The 26,012-nt window shown below is 35.7% G+C and overlaps 1 protein-coding gene across 1 annotated transcript; it reads left to right on the plus strand.

Annotated features, from left to right (window-relative positions):
• The first annotated feature begins 1,250 nt into the window (after positions 1-1,250).
• Positions 1,251-10,759, plus strand: cxcl12b (chemokine (C-X-C motif) ligand 12b (stromal cell-derived factor 1)). Its single transcript, XM_048182840.1, has 4 exons — positions 1,251-1,406; positions 3,861-3,978; positions 6,969-7,052; positions 8,750-10,759. Exons 1-4 carry the CDS (start codon positions 1,340-1,342, stop codon positions 8,778-8,780), a joined length of 300 nt encoding a protein of 99 aa, XP_048038797.1. The 5' UTR covers positions 1,251-1,339; the 3' UTR covers positions 8,781-10,759.
• The last annotated feature ends 15,253 nt before the right edge of the window (positions 10,760-26,012 follow it).

Raw genomic sequence — 26,012 nt, forward strand, 5'->3', positions numbered from 1 at the left:
GAAATTTGCTGTTCAATCAATCAGTTCTGTGAGTGGGCATTCAAATATGCTGCGTCAAGACATGTCATGGCAAAAGTGATACCAAATGTAAAAAAATGCCAAGACACGTCTTGACCCCCCATATTTGAGTTTACACACATGCAAATTAATTTTTAAGACCTTTGGCAGAGCAAATGATAACAGTTTTGGTTAGTTAATTACACAAAGGTATCGTATGGCTTCAATGAATATAGAATATTTTTTATATTATATACTTTCTTAAAAATATTCTTACATGTTAGTTAAATATTTTGGCTAAAGATTAGCCACATATTATTAATGAAACATTTTTTTTTTTTTAGTAAAGTGGTAGCTTTGGGGTAAGTTGTGCCAGTGCCAGCAACTAACAGTGATAGTATTTACAACATTTGGATGTAAAGCTCACTATTACAAATAATATTTCTATAACAAATCCCATTACAAAGTGCAGAAAATTGTTTCACAACATTTATATATTCTATTTTTCTGGACAGTTTAAGAAAAAACATATTATGCTGCAAAATGAAAGCAATAGACTTATAAGTTTAAGAATTACTTCTAAAAAGTTATATATACACACACATATATATATATATATATATATACATACTTCAAATCAAAAGTTTGGACACAAGCTCGTTTTAATGTCATGGTAAATATTTTAAAAATATATTATTGTAACACTTGATTGGCAGCTTTTCCTTCCCATTTCTTTAATTATATTTGTCTACAAAACTCATTTCAAGCATTTAAGCATAGATCACAAAAAGTGTGTATTCAAACTTTTGCCTGGTATAGTGTTCAGTATATAATTCAGATACACCTGAATCATAGTAGAATCCTAAAATCGAGGCAATCTGATATGCGGCTGATAAACTGAGAGCCAGGAAATACAGCAGCGCCAGTTAAGTGAAAGTCGACTGCCAGAAAAACATGACATGAAACAAACAATAACAAATCGAAGCATTGAGAAACAACAATACTGAGATAACAGCAGGAACTCCGCTTTCTCCGTTCCTCCAAGGAAAAAAAAAAAAGATGCAAAGGAAGATAGAAACAAGAGAGAGAGTCTGAGTCAGACTGTCACTGTTGAATCTTTGCCAGAACATTTTAGGAACTTCGCTGAAGGTGACTGCCAGAGGAGAGGGTCCAGCCTCACTCCCTCCTCCTCCTCCTTCCTCCCCTCCTCCTGAGAAAGGGGGGAGTGTTTCCCTCTGGTCCTCAGTCTTAACACTTCGCAGAGCTCTGAGACGCCACACTGAGCTCTGGAAGCTAGCTGTGACGGACAAAAGCCACACACACACACACACACACACTTGGCATGGATAGCAAAGTTCTAGCGCTGGTGGCCCTGCTGACGCTCGCCATATGGAGTCCAGAGACTGACGGTAAGTGGGTTACGACTAACATTTACAGATTTACAGCATTTAAGTTTTCAGATGATGCTTTGACGTGTTGTGTTGCAATTTAAATACCTAAATAACAGTAACAAGATGGATATTGGTGTTTCATCCTGGGTGTCCAGTAGCTACGCTAAAATAAAAATAAAAACTTATTAACACATTTATAATAAAACAGGGTATATATTCATTTTAAATGTACTATTCAACATAACAAAACTAATATTTTATATTGAATAATAAAAAAAATGAATTTTCATTTTTAATTCAAAATGACTGCAAAGTAATTTTATTTAAAAAATATACATTTATAATGTGTAAAATGAATTCATCTTTCAAAATAAAATATGCAATTTATTCTAGAGCATAAAAACACATAAATTAATTACTAAACAGACCAGACCTATATCTATTCTATTACAAAATGAAACAAAAACTCATTGCTTTCCTATTGTACACTGAAAAAATTATTTATGATTTACTTTTAAATTATTTTTACTGAGAAAGTGCTTGTAAAATTCACAAATAATTTAAAAAAAATGGCAAGTAACATTTAATAAAAGTAGAAAGACTATTTTCTTGTAAAACATACTCCAATAATCTTTGTTCTATTTACAACTTCATAAAAGCTTTTACAGTGCATGTTTTACTGAAATGTTTTATAACTTGAGTCGTAAATTGCAGAACTGCTGTATTAAGTTTTCCAGAATAGTGAATATTTTCAGTTAATGATCGTTAGGGAGTTAACGACCATTAAGAGGTTCCATTAATATCACCTTGCAGATTGTAAGTGCCCTGCATAAATTTGCATATACGTCTTCACTTATCTGTACATGTCTTTACATGTTAGCGGGTCTGATTTAAAAGGACAGAAGGTTTCGGCGAGATGTTTAACCAGCTGAACTTGGTGGGTTTAGCTTTGTTGTTTCTGCTGTGCAAAACCCCCCAGCACTGTTTACTTATCCGCAAGCTCTTTTAATTAGTGTCTAATTAGGGAATAGTAAGCAAAAAGTTCCTGCGCTGTTCACTTGGCACGGTGTTTAGTCAAGGCTTAATGGGCCGGTGTTTAACATGACAAAGGGAACAGACAGTGTCGGAAAATCTATGGGAATTTCAGAGTTTGACTTCACTCATAACCGGGTCCGTTTCGGCAGAAGGAAACCAGGGAGATGAGAAACCATTCAGAGAATGTTCTTCAACAGATTCATTTAATGCACATATTCAGGACTAAACCTGGAGTGTGATTACGGGATTCTGCCGTGTTTAATGTTGAGGACCCTCAAAAAGGCTCCTTATGAAAAATGTGGCGAGTGAAAAGGCAGGCTGGCCCCTGTGTGAATGGACAAGGGCCACTAGAATGCAGACTAATCTCTTTTTAATGATCAGGGTTTGTTAATGGACGCAGGTGATGGGACACTTTCAGTAGATGCTTTCGAGAGTGCAGTGGTTTGTGTTGTACTGTATGATTATATTGCATTAATATGAATTATGGACTGCTTTAGTTGGAAATTAAGTTCCTAAAATGTGATTCCATTGCCTTTGTGTTGAAGTTCACAATACAAAGGTTTTGCAAAGTAATTTTAAAGGTTCAGATCAACTAGAAACAGCAGTTAATAACGGCACATTTTCACTTTTTATACTGAAAAAAGGTTGTTTTACAAGTTATCCATCTTGTTATTGTATATGCATCTATAAAATCTTTACAAAAAGTGTGATAATCTGTGGCAATGTCAAAAAAATGAGTAGGTAATTTCATTAGTACATAAAATTTTAAAAAGAGAAGATTTCTTCCATCTAAAAAAAAAAAAAAATCAAATCAGCACAACATGCATTTGAATACGTTTTAAGCTATATTTACATAAATGAATTCCAATGAAACATTTTAAATGTTTTTAAAAGAAGTCTCTTCTGCTCACCATGGCTATATTTATTTGATAAAAAATACAGAAATATTGTGAAATATTATTACAATTTAAAATAACTGCTTTCTATTTGAATATATTTTAAAATATAATTTATTCCAGTGATGTAAAGCTGAATTTTCAGCATCATTACTCCAGTCTTCAGTGTCACATGATCCTTCAGAAATAATTCTAATATGCTGATTTGCTGCTCAAGAAACATTTGTTATTATTATCAATGTTGAAAACAGTTGTACTGCTTAATTTTTTTGTAGAAATGGTGATACAGTCTGTTTCCGGATTTTTAGATGAATAGAAAGTTCAAAAGAACAGCATTTAGAGATTATAAATTCATTTCTTTACCGTCACTTTTAATCAATTTAACGTATCCTTGCTGAATAAAAGTATTAATTTGTTTAAAAAATCAAACAAACTGTAGTGTATTAATTTAGCAGTTACTATCTTACCAACTGTAACTTCAAATCTCTTCAACATAAGAGGCATTTTTCATATTTCTCTTTCTGTTCTGATCACATCACAGCTAAACCCATCAGTCTGGTGGAGAGATGTTGGTGCCGGTCCACTCTCAACACCGTCCCGCAGAGGAGCATCCGTGAGATTAAGTTCCTCCACACACCCAGCTGCCCGTTCCAAGTCATGTGAGTCAACATCCCACGGCCGTCTATCTCTCAACAGCTAAACAGTACCACATTTTTCATGCTTCACACAAAGTATCCAACTAAAGTACTTTTAAGAGCTCCAGGAATAGCTCTTAAAGTTGCAAATTTCCACAGTTGAGTCAAAACAGTGTGAGAAAGTAGCAATATGTAACACAAAAAAGGATCAAGTGAGAAAATGTGAGAGAATGATTGTGTCTATTATGAGCATTCAGGTTTTCACGACAATAATTGTTAAGGGTCAAAATGATTAGCTTTGCGTTACGGGTGACCTTGTCGTTTTCATTTTACCAGCATTTGGTATTACTTCAGTGGTCTGGAATTTATTAAACTGAACCATTTGTACCCCGTCGGGGATCAAGGTTACAGGGGTTAGGGAGGTTAGCATATAGCCAAGGGTCATTTCGGGAACAAACTTTGGCCGGAGGAAATCACCTTTAATCTGCCATCTTCCACACATCTTGTTTAGAAATCCTTTCGGATTCATTGGCCTAGATGAAAGACAGCCACCTACCCTTTCCCCCTAGACAAGCACATCACTCATTTTGTTGTTAGCATTAGCTAGCTGTGAGGTAATTACTACCTGCTGGCTCGGTCCCAGACCACCGACAAGCTCGCGCAAAAGATCGTTTAGACTAGCTAGATTAACTCGGAGCCCAAATCACAAACAAACAAACAAATAAAGCAAACTCTCTCAAGGTAAACTGAATGGAAGACATCCCATCGGAAAACAAACAGGGGTAGCATTACACTTTTAGTTAGCTTACTGATCAGGAGGTTGATTGTGAGGATTCGTGTGTAGATTTGGGGTTAAGCGGATCTTTTATCTCAGCCGACAGGCTCCATTTGTCTAGACAGATTGAGAGATCCGTGTGTGAGGTGTAAGCAATACGAATAGGAGCCATTTGAATGGCAACGTGAGCCGCTAACTCTCAAACACAACCTTTTGCCACCGAGGTGTGAAGTCTGGGTGTCATTTGTGGGGTTTTCTCCATGTGTGGGTGAACGAAGCGTTTGAGGGGATTTTCCTGGCTGTGTCAAAGCAAATTTGGAGGTCAGATATCAGTCAAAAAGATTTCAGACACTTTACTTTCTATTTGTCATTAACCAAAACAATCTCACAGCAAATTATTATTATTATTTTTTTCAAAATATCCTGGTAAATAGGTATATTTATTGCTGTAGGCCTATTTATTGCAAGGATTTAAAAATATTGCTGCATAATATAGACAGACAGATAGATATAATGATAGATAGACAGACAAAATGATAGACACAGAACGATAGAATGATATAACGATAGAACAATAGATAGAATGATAGAACAATAGATAGAAAGATAGATAGAACAATAGAACGATAGAACGATAGATAGATAGATAGATAGATAGATAGATAGATAGATAGATAGATAGATAGATAGATAGATAGATAGATAGATAGATAATGATAGATGGACAGAATGATAGAGATAGACAGATAAATAGAACAACAGATAGAACGATAGATATATAGATATAGACAAAACGACAGATAGAACGACAGATAGAGCGATAGATAGACAGAACGATAGAATGATAGATAGACAAAATGATAGATAGAACAATAGAGCGATAGATAGACAGAACAATAGAATGATAGATAGATAGATAGATAGATAGAACGATAGATAGAACAATAGATAGAGATAGATAGATAGATAGAATGATAGATAGACAGAACGATAGATAGATAGATAGATAGATAGATAGATAGATAGATAGATAGATAGATAGATAGATAGATAGACAGACAGATAGAACGATAGATAGACAGAACGATAGATAGAGATAGATAGATAAATAGAAAAATAGATAGAACGATAGATATATATAGACAAAACGACAGATAGAACGACAGATAGAACGACAGATAGAACGACAGATAGATAGACAGAACGATAGATAGAGCGATAGATAGAACGATAGACATAAAACGATAGATAGAACGATAGATAGAACGATAGATAGATAGATAGATAGATAGATAGATAGATAGATAGATAGACAGACATAAAATGACAGGTAGAACGACAGATAGAATGATGAATGATAGATAGACAGATAGATAGAACAATAGATAGAATGATAGATCGATAGAACAACAGAATGATAGATAGAATGATAGATAGAACGATAGATAGATAGATAGATAGATAGATAGATAGAACGATAGATAGATAGATAGATAGATAGATAGATAGATAGATAGAGAGTTTGAATGAGTTAGATAGATAGGTAGATAGGTAGATAGGTAGATAGATAGATAGATAGATAGATAGATAGATAGATAGATAGATAGATAGATAGATAGATAGATAGATAGATAGATAGATAGATGTCATCATAGTTGGGTAAATTTCTATAATTGTGAATGAAAACGTCAATAAAATAAAATTTTTGCATTACCATTTGCCCCATTAACAAAAGAAAAAAACCTATGATAGCATTTTTATGACTTTCCAAAAGAGGAAAAAAGGCAGCAGTGTAAATCAGTTTTCTATTAATGCCAAGATAATAAAACATGTAAAACAGTATGGAGTTATAAATGTACATTAATTCTTTTAGAAATGAAAATATAAAAACTAGATTAGAGACTAGAGGAAATAAAATAATTTATGTTACTTTAGACAAACTATATGCACATGCACAGTTCTGGGAATCTCAGTCAAAATCTTTCAAATCATCAAAAATTCAGAACTTCCAGACAGCACAACACTGTCCTCACGAACCGCCTCTAATTCAATCCAGTTATCTGATGCAGTGCAGTGACTCTAGCCAGTGCAGTAGAATAGAGAGGGCTGAAATGTATCCATGAAGGACAGCTGATATGATCTGATGAAACACACTGAAGAACCGCAGAGGGAGAAAGGTACAGTCTCTCTATTGCTCTCGTCCGAAACAAATCCCTTCTTTTCTCTCTCTCATTACCAGTGCCAAGCTGAAGAACAACAGAGAGGTCTGCATCAACCCCAAGACCAAATGGCTTCAGCAGTATCTAAAGAATGCCATTAACAAGTAAGAAGAAACTCTTTTTACATAAGAAACAACAGTTCACTGAGAATCATGGGATAAAATACTTTTCCTTTTAAAACTCTGAATTAAAATTTGAACAATAATAATGTTGTAAACGTACACTACAAAATGTTTATCCAAAGAAGCTGTTTAAACGACAGAACACAATTTTATGGCCGTTCATTTACACGACAACAGCGTTTTCTGGTTTCAAAGTGCACGTTTTTGAAAACGATACAGTTGTTGTACGCGTAAACTACAAAAACGGTGATGATATGTGCATGTGTATTACGTGTTCAGTCTATAGGTGCATAGTGTTTCTTTACATAGTGACATCGCCAACTACTGGCCTGGCAGCATAATACAGCGTTTTTAGTCATTTTGCGGATCCGTGCAAATGGGGATCTTTTTGACAACATTGACGTCTGTACTAAAAAAAAAAAATGCAAAGGAAAAACTTTCCATTTTTAGTACATCATTGTCGAGTAAACATACCCTTAGTGACTTCAGTAATAAATAACAAAAAGGTATGTGTATACTTTACATACATACAAAAAAAAAAAAAAACTACGTAACGTTCATGTATTTGCATGTAAAGTGAACCTCTAACTTTACACACAACACCGATACATGCAATTTCAAAAGTACAGATGCTTTCAAAAGCAAACATTTTCATGTATAACTTGGAGATTCTTTCTATTTGTCAAAACTGGAATAGCCATGCCCTTTGCAGTAATTTTGCACATCTAAGTATAAAAGTGAAAACAAACAAACAAACAAACAAAAACATGTAAAACAATGCTTAATATAAGAAAACCTATCATGGAATCACACTGATTTATTAAAAAGTAATAATAAAATTTAAAATATGTAATCTGTATGTTATAAACAGTATTAAATGTGCAGAGAGAAGTGATTTTTTGCTTGTAATTCACAAAATTTATTAATTTACTTTACATCAAAACAAATTCAAATTTGCATTAGCATTAAGTGTTTTACGACAAATCTTTGCAGCAAATTACAAGTTGTTGTTCCTAACAATTAAATGGCATATGTGGAATGTTATTGGGTAATTTAAGATTATATAAATTACACGTTTACCTAAGTAGGTAATTACACTCCACCACAGAGCCCTAAGCATCTAACCCCTGTTCATTAATCACGGTAATTGTGGATTAATGATGAGGTAACAGGCAGAGCAGAGAGGTTTTACACCACTATAATCGGCCTCCTATTGTGCCACAGAGCCAAAGTGACTGATGCCATCAAAAAAAAAAAAAAAAAACTTTTGACGTAGATGATGTTGATCATTATGGGTCAGTCTGGAGCAGTGCTGTTACTGTCTAAAACAAAAACTATCAAAAATGTTAATTTTTGTGAATTATCTAAATTTGTTTCAATAAATCTAATCTTTTTGTTCCAAGTGACGTACTTGCAAAAGACTTTTTGATAAAATTGTTCTAGATTGATTAAAAAAAAACATGTTAGATACATAAACAGTTACGTTGATAGAACAGTTCACACAGTAATGTTCAAAGACTATAATGACAACTTTCATTCTCAGAAAATCGCAAAAACTTTGCATTTAATAAATGTATCAGCATTGACATCTACAGTATTAGTCTTGAAAGTAATACCGTATGGAAAACAAAATAGGCAATTGTTCATCTCTAATAATATGACTTTTCTTTCTTTTTCAGAATAAAGAAGTCAAAGAAACGTTCAGAGTAAACACATGAGGATGTGCGGGGAGGACCACAGTGCATCTCTGACCTCTAAAGAGGCACACGTCCTCTTCTCTCGCTCTCTTAGATCACTCTTCCTCTTTCTGGACTGCTTGCACAAACAGCACTTCACCTAAACCTGCCTCTCAAGCACCCAGACAGCCTGCAGCTCACCAAAACCCAACCAAACACCTTCATCCTGACGCACTGCTACTGCTGGCTGTGACTGTTTACTGGTGCACGAGTGTGTGAGTGAGCGAATGAAGCGATTGAACGCGCGAATGGGAAGGCAAGAAAAATATTTACAGGTTTTCCGCAACTTAAAATGCAGTAAATATGAGAGTTTGTGGATTTGTGTCATAGCTGTGAAGGACGTTTAACCTTTAGGATAGTTTGGGATTAAGAAGGGATGTAAGCAAGTGAAAAAGAAGCAGAAAGTTAAACCTGCCCCTGTTCAAGCTCACTTTTGCTGTAGTCTCAGTGTTTAAAAGCTCACCAGCGCACATGAACGATCTAGCATGCTAACGCTAGCCCTGTTCCAAAACCTAACGAGTCGCCTACCTGGACACCCGATGCGAAAACGACAAAACAAACTGCCTTTTAAAATTTACGTCAGTATCAGCTGTATTTATCGAATGAAGCGATCCCAGAATGCATTGCGACAAGCTCCATTCAAAATCCAAGATGGCGGACGTGAAAAGCAAATCATAAATATACTCATATTTTATTCAATACTAAATAAAAAGTTAAAAATTTACTTTTTTCGCCCCTGTATTTCTATGTATTTTTATTCTTAAAAACTGCGTAATTAGCTTAGCAACTGTTTGGAATCGATTGTGAGATTAACATTTTTGGGGAGTGTTTCAAATCAATCACTTACAAAGTTTCATAACGGTTACAGAGCGGCCTTAAGGGTCGGAAAACTTTTAATGCGTTTTGGCCGTTCATTTACGCGTCAATTACGAGTTTTGGAGGCTTGAAAACGCAAACTTTTAAAAATGGGTTTCAAAGAGCACATTTTGGAAAACGATACCGTTAACAAGTCATGTGTATGCGTATTACTTTTTAGTCTATAGGCGCGTAATGTATCTTTACAAAGTGACATCGCCAACTACTGGCCTGGCATGAATAACACAGCGTTTTTAGTCATTTTCGCAAATCTGTAAGAATGGGGATCGTTTTGATCGTTTTGTCATCCGTATGTAAAAAACGCAAAGGAAAACTTTTCCATTTTTAGCACATCATTGTAAGTGTAGTGCACTTAGCAGTGCACTATCTAGGCAAGAGATAAAAGGTTTTGGAACAGAGACACATTTGACTAAGGGCTGCTACTACAGGAAGCAGAATCATAGTTTCCTTCCTTCCTTCCTTTTCCTCTCTGCTACCTGTGTGTAGCGAATGCCAGACACTGAAATCCAAGAAATATGCCGTTTAGAGCAGATATGCTATACGTTTAAAGGAGGTGTTGTTAATGCAATCACGCCATGGCAGCTTAAAACATCTGCTCATGTGTATAGAGCGACATTCCATGACTCAGGCCTTAATTAACAGCATTTGCATACAGATCTTTACTGTCGAGTGGCCTAATTTTGTGTCATACCGGTTGTTACTTGAAACCAACAAGAACAACCAACATGTAAATATTCTCCAGCACTAAATGGCTGTCAGTAAATGGGTTGAACAGGGACCAAAACTGAACCGCATAAATGCAAGCGATTTTGTAGACTAAATTAATATTACCTTATGTATTCCATATGTATCATGTTTTGTTTTTAGCCACAAAATTAAGGGATATGACTGTGATTTTGGTTTCCATGACATTAACGCATTTATCTAACACACATTGTTTCTGTTCTGATAATGTTTTGACTCAATTGCCCAATTGCTGTAACGTTTTTGAGCCACTTTAAAATATAAGGAGTTTGTAATGTAATGATTTATTTTTGTATTGATCAATATGAATAAAAACACAACATACAATATGAAGGAGTTTCTGTATCAAAGATCACACTTCCACAATTATTCATTTGTCCGAGTTACAGTATATGCTGTGTAAGATCATTTAAAATAAAACATTTGATTTAATATTTATGTATCAGTTTATATTACATAATTTCTTACAAATATAAATATTTCTCACATGTACTGTAGATTAACTGCCAACATATAAAACCAAAAAAATGAATTTATTATGTATGTATACATACATAAATTCGTCCTCAAATTTCCTTAATATATGAATTTTCCTCTGCAAAACAGCCCTACATGTGCTTTTCATCAGGTCTTTCTAATAAGAACTGGACAGATGTGTGTTTCTTTTGTTTTCCGCTGTTACTATATGCAACTTTTTTTATTGTAAAAATGTCCTATTAAAAAGGCCCAAGTGTGAATGTTGGGAACCACTGCCCTAAAACAAGGATTTCTGGAAAAGACATTTGCGGGACTGGCCTATGTGACATATGAAATGCATTAACTACTAAGATTATCAAGGATGATTTTAATTACGGAGACAGGACTGAGAACTGAAATTTTTACATTTAAAAAATAATTTTTTTCTCTGAGAGACGTAATCTACAACCACACCTATAAAAAGGTGGTTTAGTTTAACTCCACTGTTGGTTTGTGTCTATCAGTGATTGTCAGTCAGTAAATAATAGAGCGGTGAAATCAATACAGCTGGTATTTATTGTAAAAATCACTGCTTCATTTCTGCTGCACTGCTTAAAGCAAACACTTCGACATGTTTGACCTCGAGGGAAGCCGGGACCCCTGGACTCATTTTTAACACCCGAGTGTAGCCTATAATATCAGTAGTGAAAGTTCGATACGAGTCCACCACACCAGGGACGGTCCACAAATACATTAAAAGTGTCGCTTATAATACTGGAAACATATGGACGCAAATTGCTTTCTCGTCTGATTAAGCTTTCATACTGAGAAGAGAGGGGACGGGTTATGTGGACGGGTTCAAAATGTGCTTTCAAAAGTAATTAGGAATTGTATTAAACTTATAAATCAGCGATACTAATAATGAAATCATGCTATGCGAGTGGGTTTAGTTGTGGGATATAAATAGAGCCGCATACCGAAATCAAGCCCCAGACCTCCTATTCATACATCCAGATGTTCATAACTGAAATATAATGACGTTCCGCCTAATTGTGCGGCGTATAGTAGGCTACGTGCTTTGATAAAGAAATGTTTCTACTTACGGTTCAATGGCTAAATTCACAAAAGGCCAGGAGAGAGACAAATCTAACACAGAGGGACAGCGGCGGTCCATGTTACAGCGTCTCTGGAGAGCTGGAGTAATCCATGGAGATTCGGTCATGTACAGATTTAAACAGCTTAATCTAGTACTAATGAGAGCCACACAGGCCTGGCGCTTTGGGATGGACAGGTACCGCAGCACATTGGGCTCAAATCACACGGTAATTTGAGGAAATGTGTGTCAGTGAGGGAAACTGACACACATTTCCTCAACTTCAAACACAAGTCCATTTCCTCCAACTGTGTGTTCGTGAGCCAAATGAATGACTTATCTGTAGCGTGCAATTTCATCTGATACGCCTGTAGATCTTCATTTAGGAAGTTCTCGGAAGGTTCTCGGGGTTCTGCAAATTGTTATCAGAAGAGTGAATTAGGATCCGAAATGTTTGAAACCTCTCCAAACCACACAGAAACTGGAAAAACAGTATCTAAACAATTAGCCTCTTTGCAAATAGACTGCAACAGAGAGACAGATTAATTTTAGACATAACATTTCATGCAATTTTACTCCGAATTAACAGTTTCATGAATAGACTGATTATTCATAAAATAAATGTATTTTAATAAATAAATGTTTTACATTTTTAGACAAAAAATACTGATGTATTCCTTCACCAATGACATCAGACTATCAAAACATGCATTAGCTATATGAAATGGTTTAAACAGAAGTTTGAACCAGGTCAGTCCTGTTTGAGAATATCTCTTACCTCCAATGTTGATGTGGAGTGTATCCTGACAACTGTTTTTATTAATATTTAATTCACTTTAATGTCTTTTACAGAAACGGAAAGTTCAAATAAAACCTCTTTGTGTTACACGAATGAATTCTACAAGGAGGAGGATGAATCTTGTAGTTAGGATCAAACTGGGGATTTTATTTCATAGATCATCTAGATTTTTACATTTTCAGAATAAAATATGGTTGGTTAATTATACAAAACTCACTGCCACAATGCTACCGTGTTTTAGATGGCATTATTATACAGTTGCCTAGATGTTCCTGGTGTTTTTTTAGCTAAAAGAGGCCTGCTGGTTATGGCTTGAGTCTCTCTATCAGTGTGTCTGTGGTATTTCTGCACCATAAGGGTTAGAGGTTTGTTCAAGTAGGCCTATATCCTCCATCAAGGTGAAATCTATGGGATGCTGTCCACACATTTTGTTATGCCAACAAAACAACATGAAAATGTACTGGCTTGAATATGAAAGAGCTATTACAGTTCTCTGGTTTGGGTCAGGCTGTCAAAAGTGATCAGAGGTTACATTAACAATATGGAGAATCACATCACAGTCCTGAAAGACAAATGTCTCAGTGCAGGACAAAAAGTTCATAGCGCCCTATCAAACATCCCTCATGTCTGACAAGCGACATCCATAATAGGCCGCTCGTAACTGTAAACAGATCTGGAATGTTCCGAGATCCATCATGACTCGGGGAAAACTGTTTCCTTAACCCTGGGATGGAGTGAAGGGTCACACTGCTGCTGTGGGCCTATTGAAAACAGGCTGTTCAGAAGAACAAGACGGAGAAAGATGGAAAAGGGAGAGGAAGGTGAGACCTTTGATTCATATACGGGTTTGGGCACACGCTTTATTGATGTGATTTTAATGGGATGATTTGTCAACCACATTATAGCAGCTCTGGTTTTTCACTGCCATGGAAATGTCTATGGCCATACGATTCATTCATTACTCATGGGATAATTTCTTAGTTTGTCTGTGCATTTTGTCTAGAATTTATCCATTGGTTACGTCATGTTCATTAGTAACTTTTCATTTAAGATTAATCATTTCAGGTTTTGGCTTCATGACTCCCAAAAAATTGTGGCGCCCTTGGACTTGTCTTGATTTTTAAAATAACAAATGATTATATTTTAGTTTTATTATGTGTGAGTTCAGCTTATTTCAACTTTTCTTATTTTACTGAATAACCTGAGTAACCTATATTTACCAAAAGGCCTGTTTTGCATCATTTGAATTGAAGCTCCAGTGACTCCATTTTCCATCTCTACAACATTTTGGATGACAAATCCCAACGCAAAAAAATTTAAATGGTTAATTATAGAGGTCAAAATATCTTCAGAGTCCATAAATATACAGTAGCTAATTCGGCAATATCACTCGAGGAAGAGCGAAGATGTTTCGATTAGGCTATGATTCGTGCTACACGGACGAATCACTAATCATGCCCGCGTTGCGTCCGCTTTGGCAGTTCAATAAACAAGAAGTTCATATTAAGTAGCCTACTTACGTTTTTAGACACAATATGGCCAGATAGGCAACGTTATCCATTTTTGGTCCGCCAATGCAAACCAGTGGAGATTTGTTTTTTAATTGAATCAATGTTTTTGAACAAATCAATTCAGTGAATCATTCAAAAACTCTTTCAATATTGCACTTGTCGCAGCCTACTAGAGAAATCATGTAGGCTAACCTGCAGAAAGGGTCACTAGAAATTCTCACCATCCTGGAGTGATATAAACTGCGAAAAAAAGTGCTGTTCAAAAAGTGCAATCAAATTTGCAGGCTGCAACTAAATCAATATGGTGACCTGTTGCCTGGTGTTAAAATCATTAAACCTAAATTACACAACCATAATGTTTGTTAACCAAGGCTGTGAGAAACGTTTTAATGCCGTGTTCTGACATTAGTAACTTTCTTGAGAACAACAGGTTTCTGATATATTGTGTTAGCTGGAGTTTGTCAAAGCAGTGGGTTCATGTCTCTCTTGTTGGCTGACCCGTGCATGGTGAATATAGTTCAGAATGAAACCAGTTTCTTGGCAGAACCATTTGGATCTTGAAACAAAAAATGCAAAACTATACTCTGGTCAGAGTTAAAAATTGCTACGTGTACAAGAGATGAAATACTAAATCTTTCAAAACATAAATGCACAAGTTCATTGAAAATACATTGTTTGTCTATAAGTTTGGCAAGAAAGCACAAACATGAAGGACCAGATTTCACATCAACATGAATGAAGTGGTTGTCAAGTCACACTACAGTCAGCCAAAAGTCCAGAGTTCCCAGAAAACTATTTATTCCAAAATGAACATGTATATTTTCACAAGGTCAGCAACACAAAGTTGGTCATAAATGGTTTCACACATCGACCTAACCTTTTTAAAAAGCACCCAATATCATATTTACCCACATTATGCTTGCCAGATCTTTCTGTGTGACATCCCCTCATTGTTGAACTGTATCCAAGGGCTAACAGCACATGGAAGAGCAATAAAACCATGTTAAAAAACACTATAACTGATTTCTTGCTCATTCCTCAGTGAATATTAGGTATTATTCTCCATTCTAGACCTGATTTACTAGATGACTTGGCCCTGTTACTCCATGCAAATAGGAACAACCTGCTCTGCGATATGGCTTCCTATCTGCAATTAAAGGAAGTTATTTTTGGAGGCAGAATAAGCAAAGCTTTCATTGAGAGGGATGAGATATATGGTCGACTGGGTCTCTCAGCCCAGGCTGCGTCAGAGACATAAGGAGCCTTTTTTATTCCTACAGGAGCAATAACCACAGTAGCAAATGAACCGATCCAGGTTCCTTTAGTGCTGTCTTGGGAGCACATCAGTCTATTATAAGCAGACACCTTTTTTAAGTTATGAGAGAAGATTCAATGAAGACTGGTCTGACCTTCAAAAGGACCACACAGGTGAAAGGTCATGGGACGCCGGTCTGGGTGGCATGATGGAATGCTCTCCAAATGGTGCCCCTGGGGTACCATGAGGACATCATGAAGCAGCAGTGGGAACAGTTTCACGGATCATTTTGGGTAGCGTAAAAACATTTATGCATGAACCTGGAAGTTAACCAACTCTGGTTCCCTCAATTCAATTGGCTTTTGGATTATTGCAGATAATAAGCTCCATGACCAACAAAAGTTTGTGGTTTCATAGTTCTTACATGTTTTGTTCATTGCGATAGTCTTTACAAATGAACACAACCTTTATGAATTTTGAAGCCTAAATACATTTACCAAAACCCCATTTAAAAAAATGACTTTGGGACAATGGAACAGAAGTGCAAAAATTATCATTCCAGATTTTACAACTCATTTCTGCAGCACATTACTGGTTATTAGTCAACCAGCCAACATGTTCCAAACCCAAAGATGGTCTACAAGCAAGGACTAATTACTAGCTCAGTGTTTCCTAGTCCTGTTCCTGGATCTAAAATGTGCAGTGTTGTTGAGGGAAACACTGTACTAGTTATTTGAAACAAACTAATGAGTTAATGACCATCTTCATCTAGCAGATGACCTATAGACCAACTTGGACTAACTAATGACCATCTTGGACTAGCAAATGACCTATAGACCAGCTTGGACTAACTAATGACCATCTTGGACTAGCAAATGTCCTATAGACCAGCTTGGACTAACTAATGACCATCTTGGACTAGCAAATGACCTATAGACCAGCTTGGACTAACTAATGACCATCTTGGACTAGCAAATGTCCTATAGACCAGCTTGGACTAACTAATGACCATCTTGGACTAGCAAATGTCCTATAGACCAGCTTGGACTAACTAATGACCATCTTGGACTAGCAAATGACCAATAGACCAGCTTGGACTAACTAATGACCATCTTGGACTAGCAAATGACCTATAGACCAGCTTGAACTAACTAATGACCAATAGACCAGCTTGAACTAACTAATGACCATCTTGGACTAGCAAATGTCCTATAGACCAGCTTGGACTAACTAATGACCATCTTGGACTAGCAAATGTCCTATAGACCAGCTTGGACTAACTAATGACCATCTTGGACTAGCAAATGACCAATAGACCAGCTTGGACTAACTAATGACCATCTTGGACTAGCAAATGACCTACAGACCAGCTTGGACTAACTAATGACCATCTTGGACTAGCAAATGACCAATAGACCAGCTTGGACTAACTAATGACCATCTTGGACTAGCAAATGACCTATAGACCAGCTTGGACTAACTAATGACCATCTTGGACTAGCAAATGACCAATAGACCAGCTTGGACTAACTAATGACCATCTTCAACTAGCAAATGACCTATAGACCTGCTTGAAATGGCTATTTTTATGCACTAATTTTGTACTTAATATATTAAAAATTCTTCTTTAGTACTTAAGATCATCTTAAGAACATCTAAGTGTACTCAACTGTGCTATTTTGAGACAGTATGAAATATGAACTTAAATGTGCTTTAATATACTATCTCTATATTTAAACAATGTATTTAGATGCCACTTATACCGCATTTGAACCCATAGTGTACTACAAGTGGTAGCTAAATATATTTTTTACAGAGATAGTATATTAAAAGCACATTTTAGTTCATATTTCATACCGTCTCAAAATAGCACAGTTGAGTACACTTAGATGTTCTTAAGATGATCTTAAGAAGTACTAAAGAAGAATTTTTAAGTACATTATAGAAGTGTACTTTTTTTCACCTGGGATAGACCAGCTTGAACTAGCTAATGAGCTAATTACCAGGTAACCAGGGCTGCATTTCTCAAAAGCATCGTGAGCTAAGTTTATCATAGTGATTGTTGGTATCAATGATCTAAGATCTTACAATGCTTTTGGGAAATGCTGCCCAGGCCAGTTGGTAACCTACCATGCTCCAAAACTCAGCTATTATCTTAGGCAGGATTTTGTTTCAGCAGGGTAAAAGCGGATATGGCTAATGCCAGTGGGTTCTGTGGGAGTGATGCTATGTGACTTTATTGGTCTCCATGTTCGCAGAACCGCTTGGCACAGATTCATCACCATCCTGGGACCATAAACAAAAGGTTGAGATGGAGAGGTCTGACCTCTGGCCATTTATCTTCAACTTTGACCAGTCATATCAGAGTCACTGACACACCGGGCACCACTGGCACTCCCAAAACAAAGAAAGAAACCTCTCAATGACCATACACAGTCATATCAAGCTACAATTATGTTGATGAATTAAGTAGATGACAAGATTGCTTGGAAAAGTCAGTTAAATATGAGATATATTTTATGCCAGAACATGATCACCAGTTTAATAGCCAACATGCTTCTTTATATAGGCTATAGCTAGCTAATGTTTGTGCCATAATTATAGTATTATCTAGATGACAATGACATGATCTTAATCACCACTATAACAAAAATACTTGCCGTTATCATTGATATACTTGGATTATATCCACACATGTTCTGAATGTATTACCCTCACACAACTTAAAGGGTTAGTTCACCCAAAAATTAAAATAATGTAATTTATTACTCACCCTCATGTCGTTCCACACCCGTAAGGCCTTCGTTAATCTTCCGAACACAAATTAAGATGTTGATGAAATCCAATGGCTCAGTGAGGCCTCTATTGAAAGCAATGCCATTCAAATTCTCAAGGTCCATAAAGGTACTAAAAGCATATTTAAAACAGTTCATGTGAGTTCAGTCGTTCTATCATAATATTATAAAGCGATAAGAATAGTTTTTGTGCGCCAAAAAAAAAAAAAAAAAAACGACTTTTCAACAATATCTATATGGGCCGAGCTTCTGAGCTTTATGAATCTTTTGTTTCGAATTAGTGATTCGGATCTCCTATCAAACAGCTAAACTGCTGAAATCACATGAATTTGGCACTCCGATTCACTGATTCGATTCGTAAAGTTCTTAAGCAGTGTTTTGAAATCGGCTGTAGAACGACATGAGGGTGAGTAAATGTTTTCATATCACATAAATGAGAAAGTGTTATCAAACTCACCTGAGTGAGTGGTGACTGTTTTGTTAAATGTACAACATAGCTAAAGCTAATCTTTTTCTAAATGCTGTGCAAATGTAGCACCAATTACACAGAAAGAAATGACAAAACGTTTCTATATAAAGGTGTAATCAACCTATAAATGTAATCTAGTATATGATATACTGATACGACTGAACATGACAAACAATAATTAAAATATGCCTTACTTTTCCACAAAGCTAATCTATTTCTATATGTTAAATGTGTCAAAGTATCACCAATTACACAGAAAGAAATGAAGAAATTATTCTATTATGTGTAATTAAACCTATAAAAGTAATCTAGTATGATATTTTATGACTGAATATTACAAACAACAATTAAAATATGCCTGACTTGTTCAGGAAATTTCTGTTAGCTAATGGCTAAGACATCACAAAGCTACATTGAAGCTGAATAACACAAACACGACATGACATGGCATTCATAACACATTTAACTTCAGTAATTTGACATTTTTTAAAGGGAAAATTAATAATCAGATGGAAATAATGTAGGATATAACCATTTCATCTATATCTAATCATAATCATAATTACACAATTTTTTTAAAAGAAATAGGTCAATTGTGATTCATTCATTTTGTCTTTAAAAGGTGCAATATGTAACATTTCTGTCCGCTAGAGGTCGCTAGAGGCCTATTCGAAACAAAGGCAGAGCTTGATGGCGGCAAGTTTGAGCGCGGAATCTTGGAACATGTGGTCTTCACCTCACAGCTGGTGCAAAAGAATTGGGATAGGACTCGGGAAGAAATCATGTTTATGAATGCGATTATTAACGTTACTGTAGTATGAAGCAGAGCAGGACCGAGTGTTGTGGGAGCTGAACAAGGCCGCTGGAGCGATTGCACAACACATGCCTCACGAGCAGCAGAACTTTTATTACCCCACAGTCGCCAGCGCCGCTTCCGCTTTTCCGGTCATGAGTATGAGGTAACACAGCTCTGTTTATCATATTAGATACATTTGAGCGTGTTGAAAATGATGTTATAACGTTACTCTGTGCGTTCGCTCGGCGGCTGTGAGACACTGTTGCACTGCAGTAAGCTAGATCGATTTTAGAATATCATATTAAATGCTGGATGGCTTGTGTTGATAAATGGCATGCAATTCATTTTAAAATGTATTGTATGATGGAGAAAATGCTGTATTACTGTTACTAAAAATAAAGCTGCATCTGATTATGCTATGTTAGCTACTTCACATAATAGTGTTTTTCTCTGAGGCATGGTAAAGCACGGTACTCGCTAAAAAAAAAAAAAAAAAAATCAAGAAAATTAGATTTAAACAATAAGACTAAACGTGTTGAGCTATATAACAACAATTCATTTTCTGTCTATAAACATAACCAAACAGTTGTTCCCTTGTCTATTAAAACATGTAAATATTAAAGTTTCTTTGGTGTTTCCATGGTTTCTACAAAATAAAACGGGAAACCGAGGGTAACGCGGGTATGACGCAATTGACGGGCGACTCCTCACATGTCCCGGAGCCTTGGTTAAAATTGCAATTTTCTCACGATTTACAAATAGTTGGAAACATTTGGGATATTGTAAGTACTCAAGTGAACAAAATTTATAACACTGGCCTAGTGGTTTTTGGATATTTTACTGCAAAAATCTTACATATTGCACCTTTAATGCATATCAAAATTTTGAAGTGATTCTCATCGTTCCCGGTTGTTGTGGGAATTTTGGATGTCATGGATCGCAGCATGTCAAAAATGGCCACATAAATGAGGGTAGTTGCCCTGGGTCAGTCTACAGTGGAGAGGTCAAATAACTTGACCTTGGACTCGTGAGATGGATGCCAGTGGATATTAGCTTGAGACCTGAGATTCTACTATGCACATCAAATAGCTGTAAATATGGGAAAAACATGCTTTCTCTTCTAGGAACCCATCTTTGACCCCCCATCAGTCAGACCACAGGACCCAATGGGAGTGAGAGGAGCGGGACATTGAGCTGCAAAGACAGGATACAGTGGGTTGCAAGAGTTTTGACCAAATTTATGCTTTGGCAAGTGGCATAAACATAGACAATATGAGTTATTTGAGAAAATTAAAGAATTATTCATCTATTTGTGGTAAAAAAGTGCAGGTCACAGCAGCATCATATATTATGTTTGTCCTGAAAAATATGTAAATATTCTCAAAACAAGATAAATTAACTTGATGCACAAAACTGTGTAACATAATAAAGCTTTTTTTCAGGGAATATATCTTAAATTAAGAGTATTATATGAACCACACTATCCCAGAATGCACTGCAATAAACTCACAATATGAGTTCCATATTGTGAATAAAAATGTAGTTTTACTCAGTATTCGTATTAATAATAATGTCTTGTTTTTATGGAATGAATCTTGAAAGTATATTTTGAAAAAGATTATTAGATAAACCTAAAAAAATTATTAGATTTAGTAATGGGGCATGAAAAATAAACTCAATTTAAGATTTTATATTGTAAATTTCCAATTTGGCAGCAAAAGTTATTTGCAATAAAAACTAAATCCTCAAAAAAAAAAAAGTGTCCAAAACGGCTGCTTTTAAAAGTAAATCATATAGCAACAGGCTTCAATCTTTATTTTTTTCTAAACAGCATCTTATCAACGATAAGATGTCTCAATTTCAGCCACAACATTTTGTTGGCTTGATCTGCAAATTCAGGAGAAGCTTTTTGGAGGTCAATTTTTCTTTTTAATGATGCTCTGTGGGATTAATTTTGGTCACTTGGAATGCGTTTTGTTTATTAGTACATCCTGTCATGTTCTGCCAAAAGAATTACTCTAAAGTTCTCTAAAGTTTACACAATTTGCTTTGGCTTAAATTATCTTTTAACAGGCGTTTAACCTTTAACATAAAATAAAGCCATCCGTTTATGACTGCATGATCATTTGCACCACTCTAAAAAGTAGAAATGTGTTTAAATCATCCGTTCAATAGCGTAAATGCGATTCTTCCTAGAGCAGTTATGAGTATTCCAGATGTGAGCTGCGTTTTAAGTATTCACAAAGGACGTGTCACATTAAATTAACTGCTGGTGGTAAGTCCCGGGGCTTATTTTAATTGAGATGAAATGTCCTTTTATTATGAACAGAAAGACTTGTTTATTTTAGAGGCGAGGCAGTATTGAAAAGCCTGTTTCAGCTATAGGAATAAATTTAACAGGGGTGCATGCAAGTTCATAGGAAATGAAAGAAATCGAACAGGGTATTTACACTCAAAACAAAATGAATATAAATATAAAATTGTGTTTTCAGCAGGATATATTGCATGGCTTACGTTAAACAATATAAAACAGCAATAAAACAGATGTGTTAAGGTTCACCTGTCATGTATTTTGCCAGAACAATCACCAGTACAAGCTTCAGTTTTCAATTGTGCAAAGAAACTAGTGATGACATGATGTGTAAAATAAGTTTTGTGCAGATATGCCAGAAAAAACTGGTGCTCCAATGCTTCACTTTTCTGTTCCAAAATCTAGCGAACTGCCTATAACAAGTACCTAGTATAGAAAGCATTTTTTGACAATATAAGAACAACACAAAGCCTGCGTTCCAAAAGGTAGGCAGCAGTATTGTTGCTATATTAATACAGAATTTCACATATCTTTCACATACAAGGCAATCCCAAAATAGTGACTAGCTCAGAGGAAAAAAAAATCATCCAAAATGGCAGACGAGTCAATCAAAATGTTTACTATACAAAGATGCTTGTATTTCATTCAGTAATGAAAAGTCTTAATAAAAGAGTTAAATCTGATTCAAATTTGACTATTTTACAATTATCAATATTTGTGTTTATGTATTTTTTTTACACATTGTTAGCTTAGCAACATGCTAACATCAATCAATATTATTAGTGCATTAGCGCCACACACTTTTTCAGCAGAGCTTGTTCCGGAAGTATTTTTTTTCATTAATTTCTCCCATAGGGATCTCAAAAAAAGTCTTTGTTAAAGCGTTCTAAGCCATGAACCAAGTCAACCAGCTATGAGGTGAATCATAACATTACAAACTTTGATTTGAAGCAAAAAAAAAAAAAAAAAGGTACAAGACTGTGTACTTCAAGGCCAGAACACACCAAGCCGACGCCGACAAACTAGTGGCGACGAAAGCAGACTGCGGGGTTGGCTCACGTCGGCAGTGTCTGTGTCCAAAGTTGCCCTGACACACCAAACCGACGCTAAACAGCCGACGGCAAAGTAGCACGTCAGTTCTGCGCCTGCGTGAGATGAAATGCCTTTCCGAACCAGCAGGTGGCAGTAACTGAGCAGCCAATCAGAATGATCAGATGGCCCGACGGACGGACGAGCTCCGACGGCGATTCAACATTTCGAATCGGCCGAAAAAAAGCAGACGAGGACCAACTCCAGCCGACGGTGCAGAACACACTGAGAAAACATAGTCGGCCAACGAATAAAAACTGCCTGACGGACGACCGTCTGCTTGGTGTGTTCCTGCCTTAAAGACTCCAGTGAGGAAAAGAACTACAATCCCATGAAGCATTGCTACGGAAGAGGATTAGGGCCAAGCAATAATAAAAAAATAAAACCATCTCGAGATTAAAGTTGTTAAATTTTGAGAAAAAAACTCCTTAAATTTCGAGAAAAAAGTCGAGATAAAATGTTGAGAATAAACTCGTTAAATTACGAGAAAAAACTCGTTAAATTTCGAGAAAAAAGTCGAGATAAAATGTTGAGAATAAACTCATTAAATTACGAGAAAAAACTCGTTAAATTACGAGAACAAATTCGTTAAATTATGAGAAAAATGTTGTTAAATTTCGAGAAAAAAGTCGAGATAAAATGTTGAGAATAACTTGTTAAATTACGAGAAAAAACTCGTTAAATTTCAAGAAAAAAGTCGAGATAAAATGTTGAGAATAGTCATTAAATTACGAGAAAAAACTCGTTAAATTATGAGAACAAATTCGTTAAATTATGAGAAAAATGACGCTAAATTTCGAGAAAAAAGTCGAGATAAAATGTTGAGAATAAAGTAATTAAATTACGAGAACAAATTCGTTAAATTACGAATTTGTTCTCATAATTTAACAACTTTTTTCTCATAATTTAATGACTTTATTCTCAACATTTTATCTTGAGTTTTTTCTCGAAATTTAGCGACATTTTTCTCATAATTTAATGAATTTGTTCTCGTAATTTAACGACTTTTTTCTCGTAATTTAATGACTTTATTCTCAACATTTTATCTCGACTTTTTTCTCGAAATTTAGCGACATTTTTCTCATAATTTAATGAATTTGTTCTCGTAATTTAACGACTTTTTTCTCGTAATTTAATGACTTTATTCTCAACATTTTATCTCAATTTTTTTCTTGAAATTTAACGTGTTTTTTCTCGAAATTTAACAACTTTAATCTCGAGATGGTTTTATTTTTTTATTATTGCTTGGCCCTAATCCTCTTCCGTACATTGCAAACAGTATAATCAAATTAAAAACAATGGAGAAATATAAAACTACTCATTTAAAAAACGTTGATTATATGTACGTATATACAGTACATAAACAATGTATTTTAAGTTTATTGCAAAATCTGCATATATTATTCAAATATTTAAGTATTTTGAAAGCGTTGGGAGACATTTGCGGTATTTGACATTTATGTTATTTGCGGTGCGGTCTTTAAAGGTTTAAATTAGAGTTGTCAAAAGTACCGACTTCGGTACCACATCGGTACTGAAAATTAAAAAATGTGATGCTTTGAGAGCTGTTGAGCGGATTCTCAAAGCGACTAATTTTTCAAATTTCAGTACCGATTGGTACCCAAGTCTGTACCTTTGACAACTCTAGTTACAACTCTAGTTTAAACATGATCCATGTCTTAGAAGGTTCAGACGTATGCGTATGTAGGCAGAAGGGAGCACACAGGCCCTGCGTTCCAATGTTCATACTATCCATCCTAAATAGTATGTGAGATTAAAATAAGTGTGTCCCAAAGCATAGTATGTTGAAAAGAGTATGCCAAAAGTCCCCGGATGGTCTACTATTTCCGGTAGATTTTCGAAGTGTGGATCCGTGCACACTATAAAGGCTAATATTGCCCACAACCCATTGCGCGTTGGACGAAGATTCAGTTCAGAACTACAAACACGAGTAAAAAGTGTTAAAAAAACTACAAAACATGGCGGATACGCGCGATCGACGCTGAGAGGTTTGAGTGACTAATAATCAGTTCAACCTGATAGAAAATATATATTTAATGTTATCCGTGTTATTTTTCATCTGCAAATACCAATGTGGACTTTTATAAAGATCCGAATGGCCATTAACTTTTAAATGCATCATTATGCATTAATATGAGGAGAGTTCTCCACATGAAAGACCCGCGACTGCAGATCAACGTGCTGCATTTCTCTCCGATACGGTAGGAAATTAACTAAATGAAATGTGGAGGATGTAAGATGATTGACAGGCCAGTTTACGGTGACAGGATGCGACAGAGAGAAAAGACGCGATTGTATGACGTGTTAGTATGTCCCAAAGCTTGTCTACTCTTTTGCTACACACTCAAAAGTAAGTACTTTTTGTTCACAGAAAGAGTACATACTTTTAAGGCGTAGTATAAGTAGGCGAATTGGGACGCAGCATAAGTTAATGAACAGAGCCCATCAGTGCCAACTCATAAACAGGGCTGTGATATCCACCTGATTCATTCTGAAATAACGTTATGTACACCAAAGGCTGTTATATGCAAATCTTCGGCCCGCTGCCCACCGGGATTTAAAACTGACATTGTGAAGAGATGTATTTGAATTTCATTACAGGTCCATATGTTTTATATAAACACTGTTCAGCCCACTACCACAACAGTGGACTAACAAAGCATCCTTTATCTACAGAGTTTTATCCAAAATCATATTCAGGATAAAGGTTTGTGTAAACATTATTGATAGTGTATATTACATGGAAAAAAAGCAATGCTAGTCCCTGGTTATAAATTTGTCCTTAAAATGAACCGGGCTATAGCCGTACAGTGGAGTACATTAGGACAGTGCAGAATTATTGGGAGGATTGTTTTACTTGCATTTGTGTTGTGAGTGAAAAGGGAGGTTCTGATTCCTGTTTGACTTGTCGAAGGCCAGGCAAAATGTTTATTAGTCTAACAGTTGGACGTTAGTCTCTCAGGGTGGGTCGCACTTGCTCGATACAGTTTT

The sequence above is a fragment of the Megalobrama amblycephala genome, linkage group LG2 (genome assembly GCF_018812025.1).
Source record: "Megalobrama amblycephala isolate DHTTF-2021 linkage group LG2, ASM1881202v1, whole genome shotgun sequence".
NCBI classification, from domain to species: Eukaryota; Metazoa; Chordata; class Actinopteri; order Cypriniformes; family Xenocyprididae; genus Megalobrama; species Megalobrama amblycephala.

Coding starts and splice junctions, on each gene's coding strand:
- cxcl12b (XM_048182840.1), top strand. CDS start 1,340: ATGGATAGCAAAGTTCTAGCGCTGGTGGCCCTGCTGACGCTCGCCATA. Junction 3,979..6,968: donor AGCTGCCCGTTCCAAGTCAT/GTGAGTCAACAT, acceptor TCTCATTACCAG/TGCCAAGCTGAAGAACAACA. Junction 7,053..8,749: donor CTAAAGAATGCCATTAACAA/GTAAGAAGAAAC, acceptor TTTCTTTTTCAG/AATAAAGAAGTCAAAGAAAC.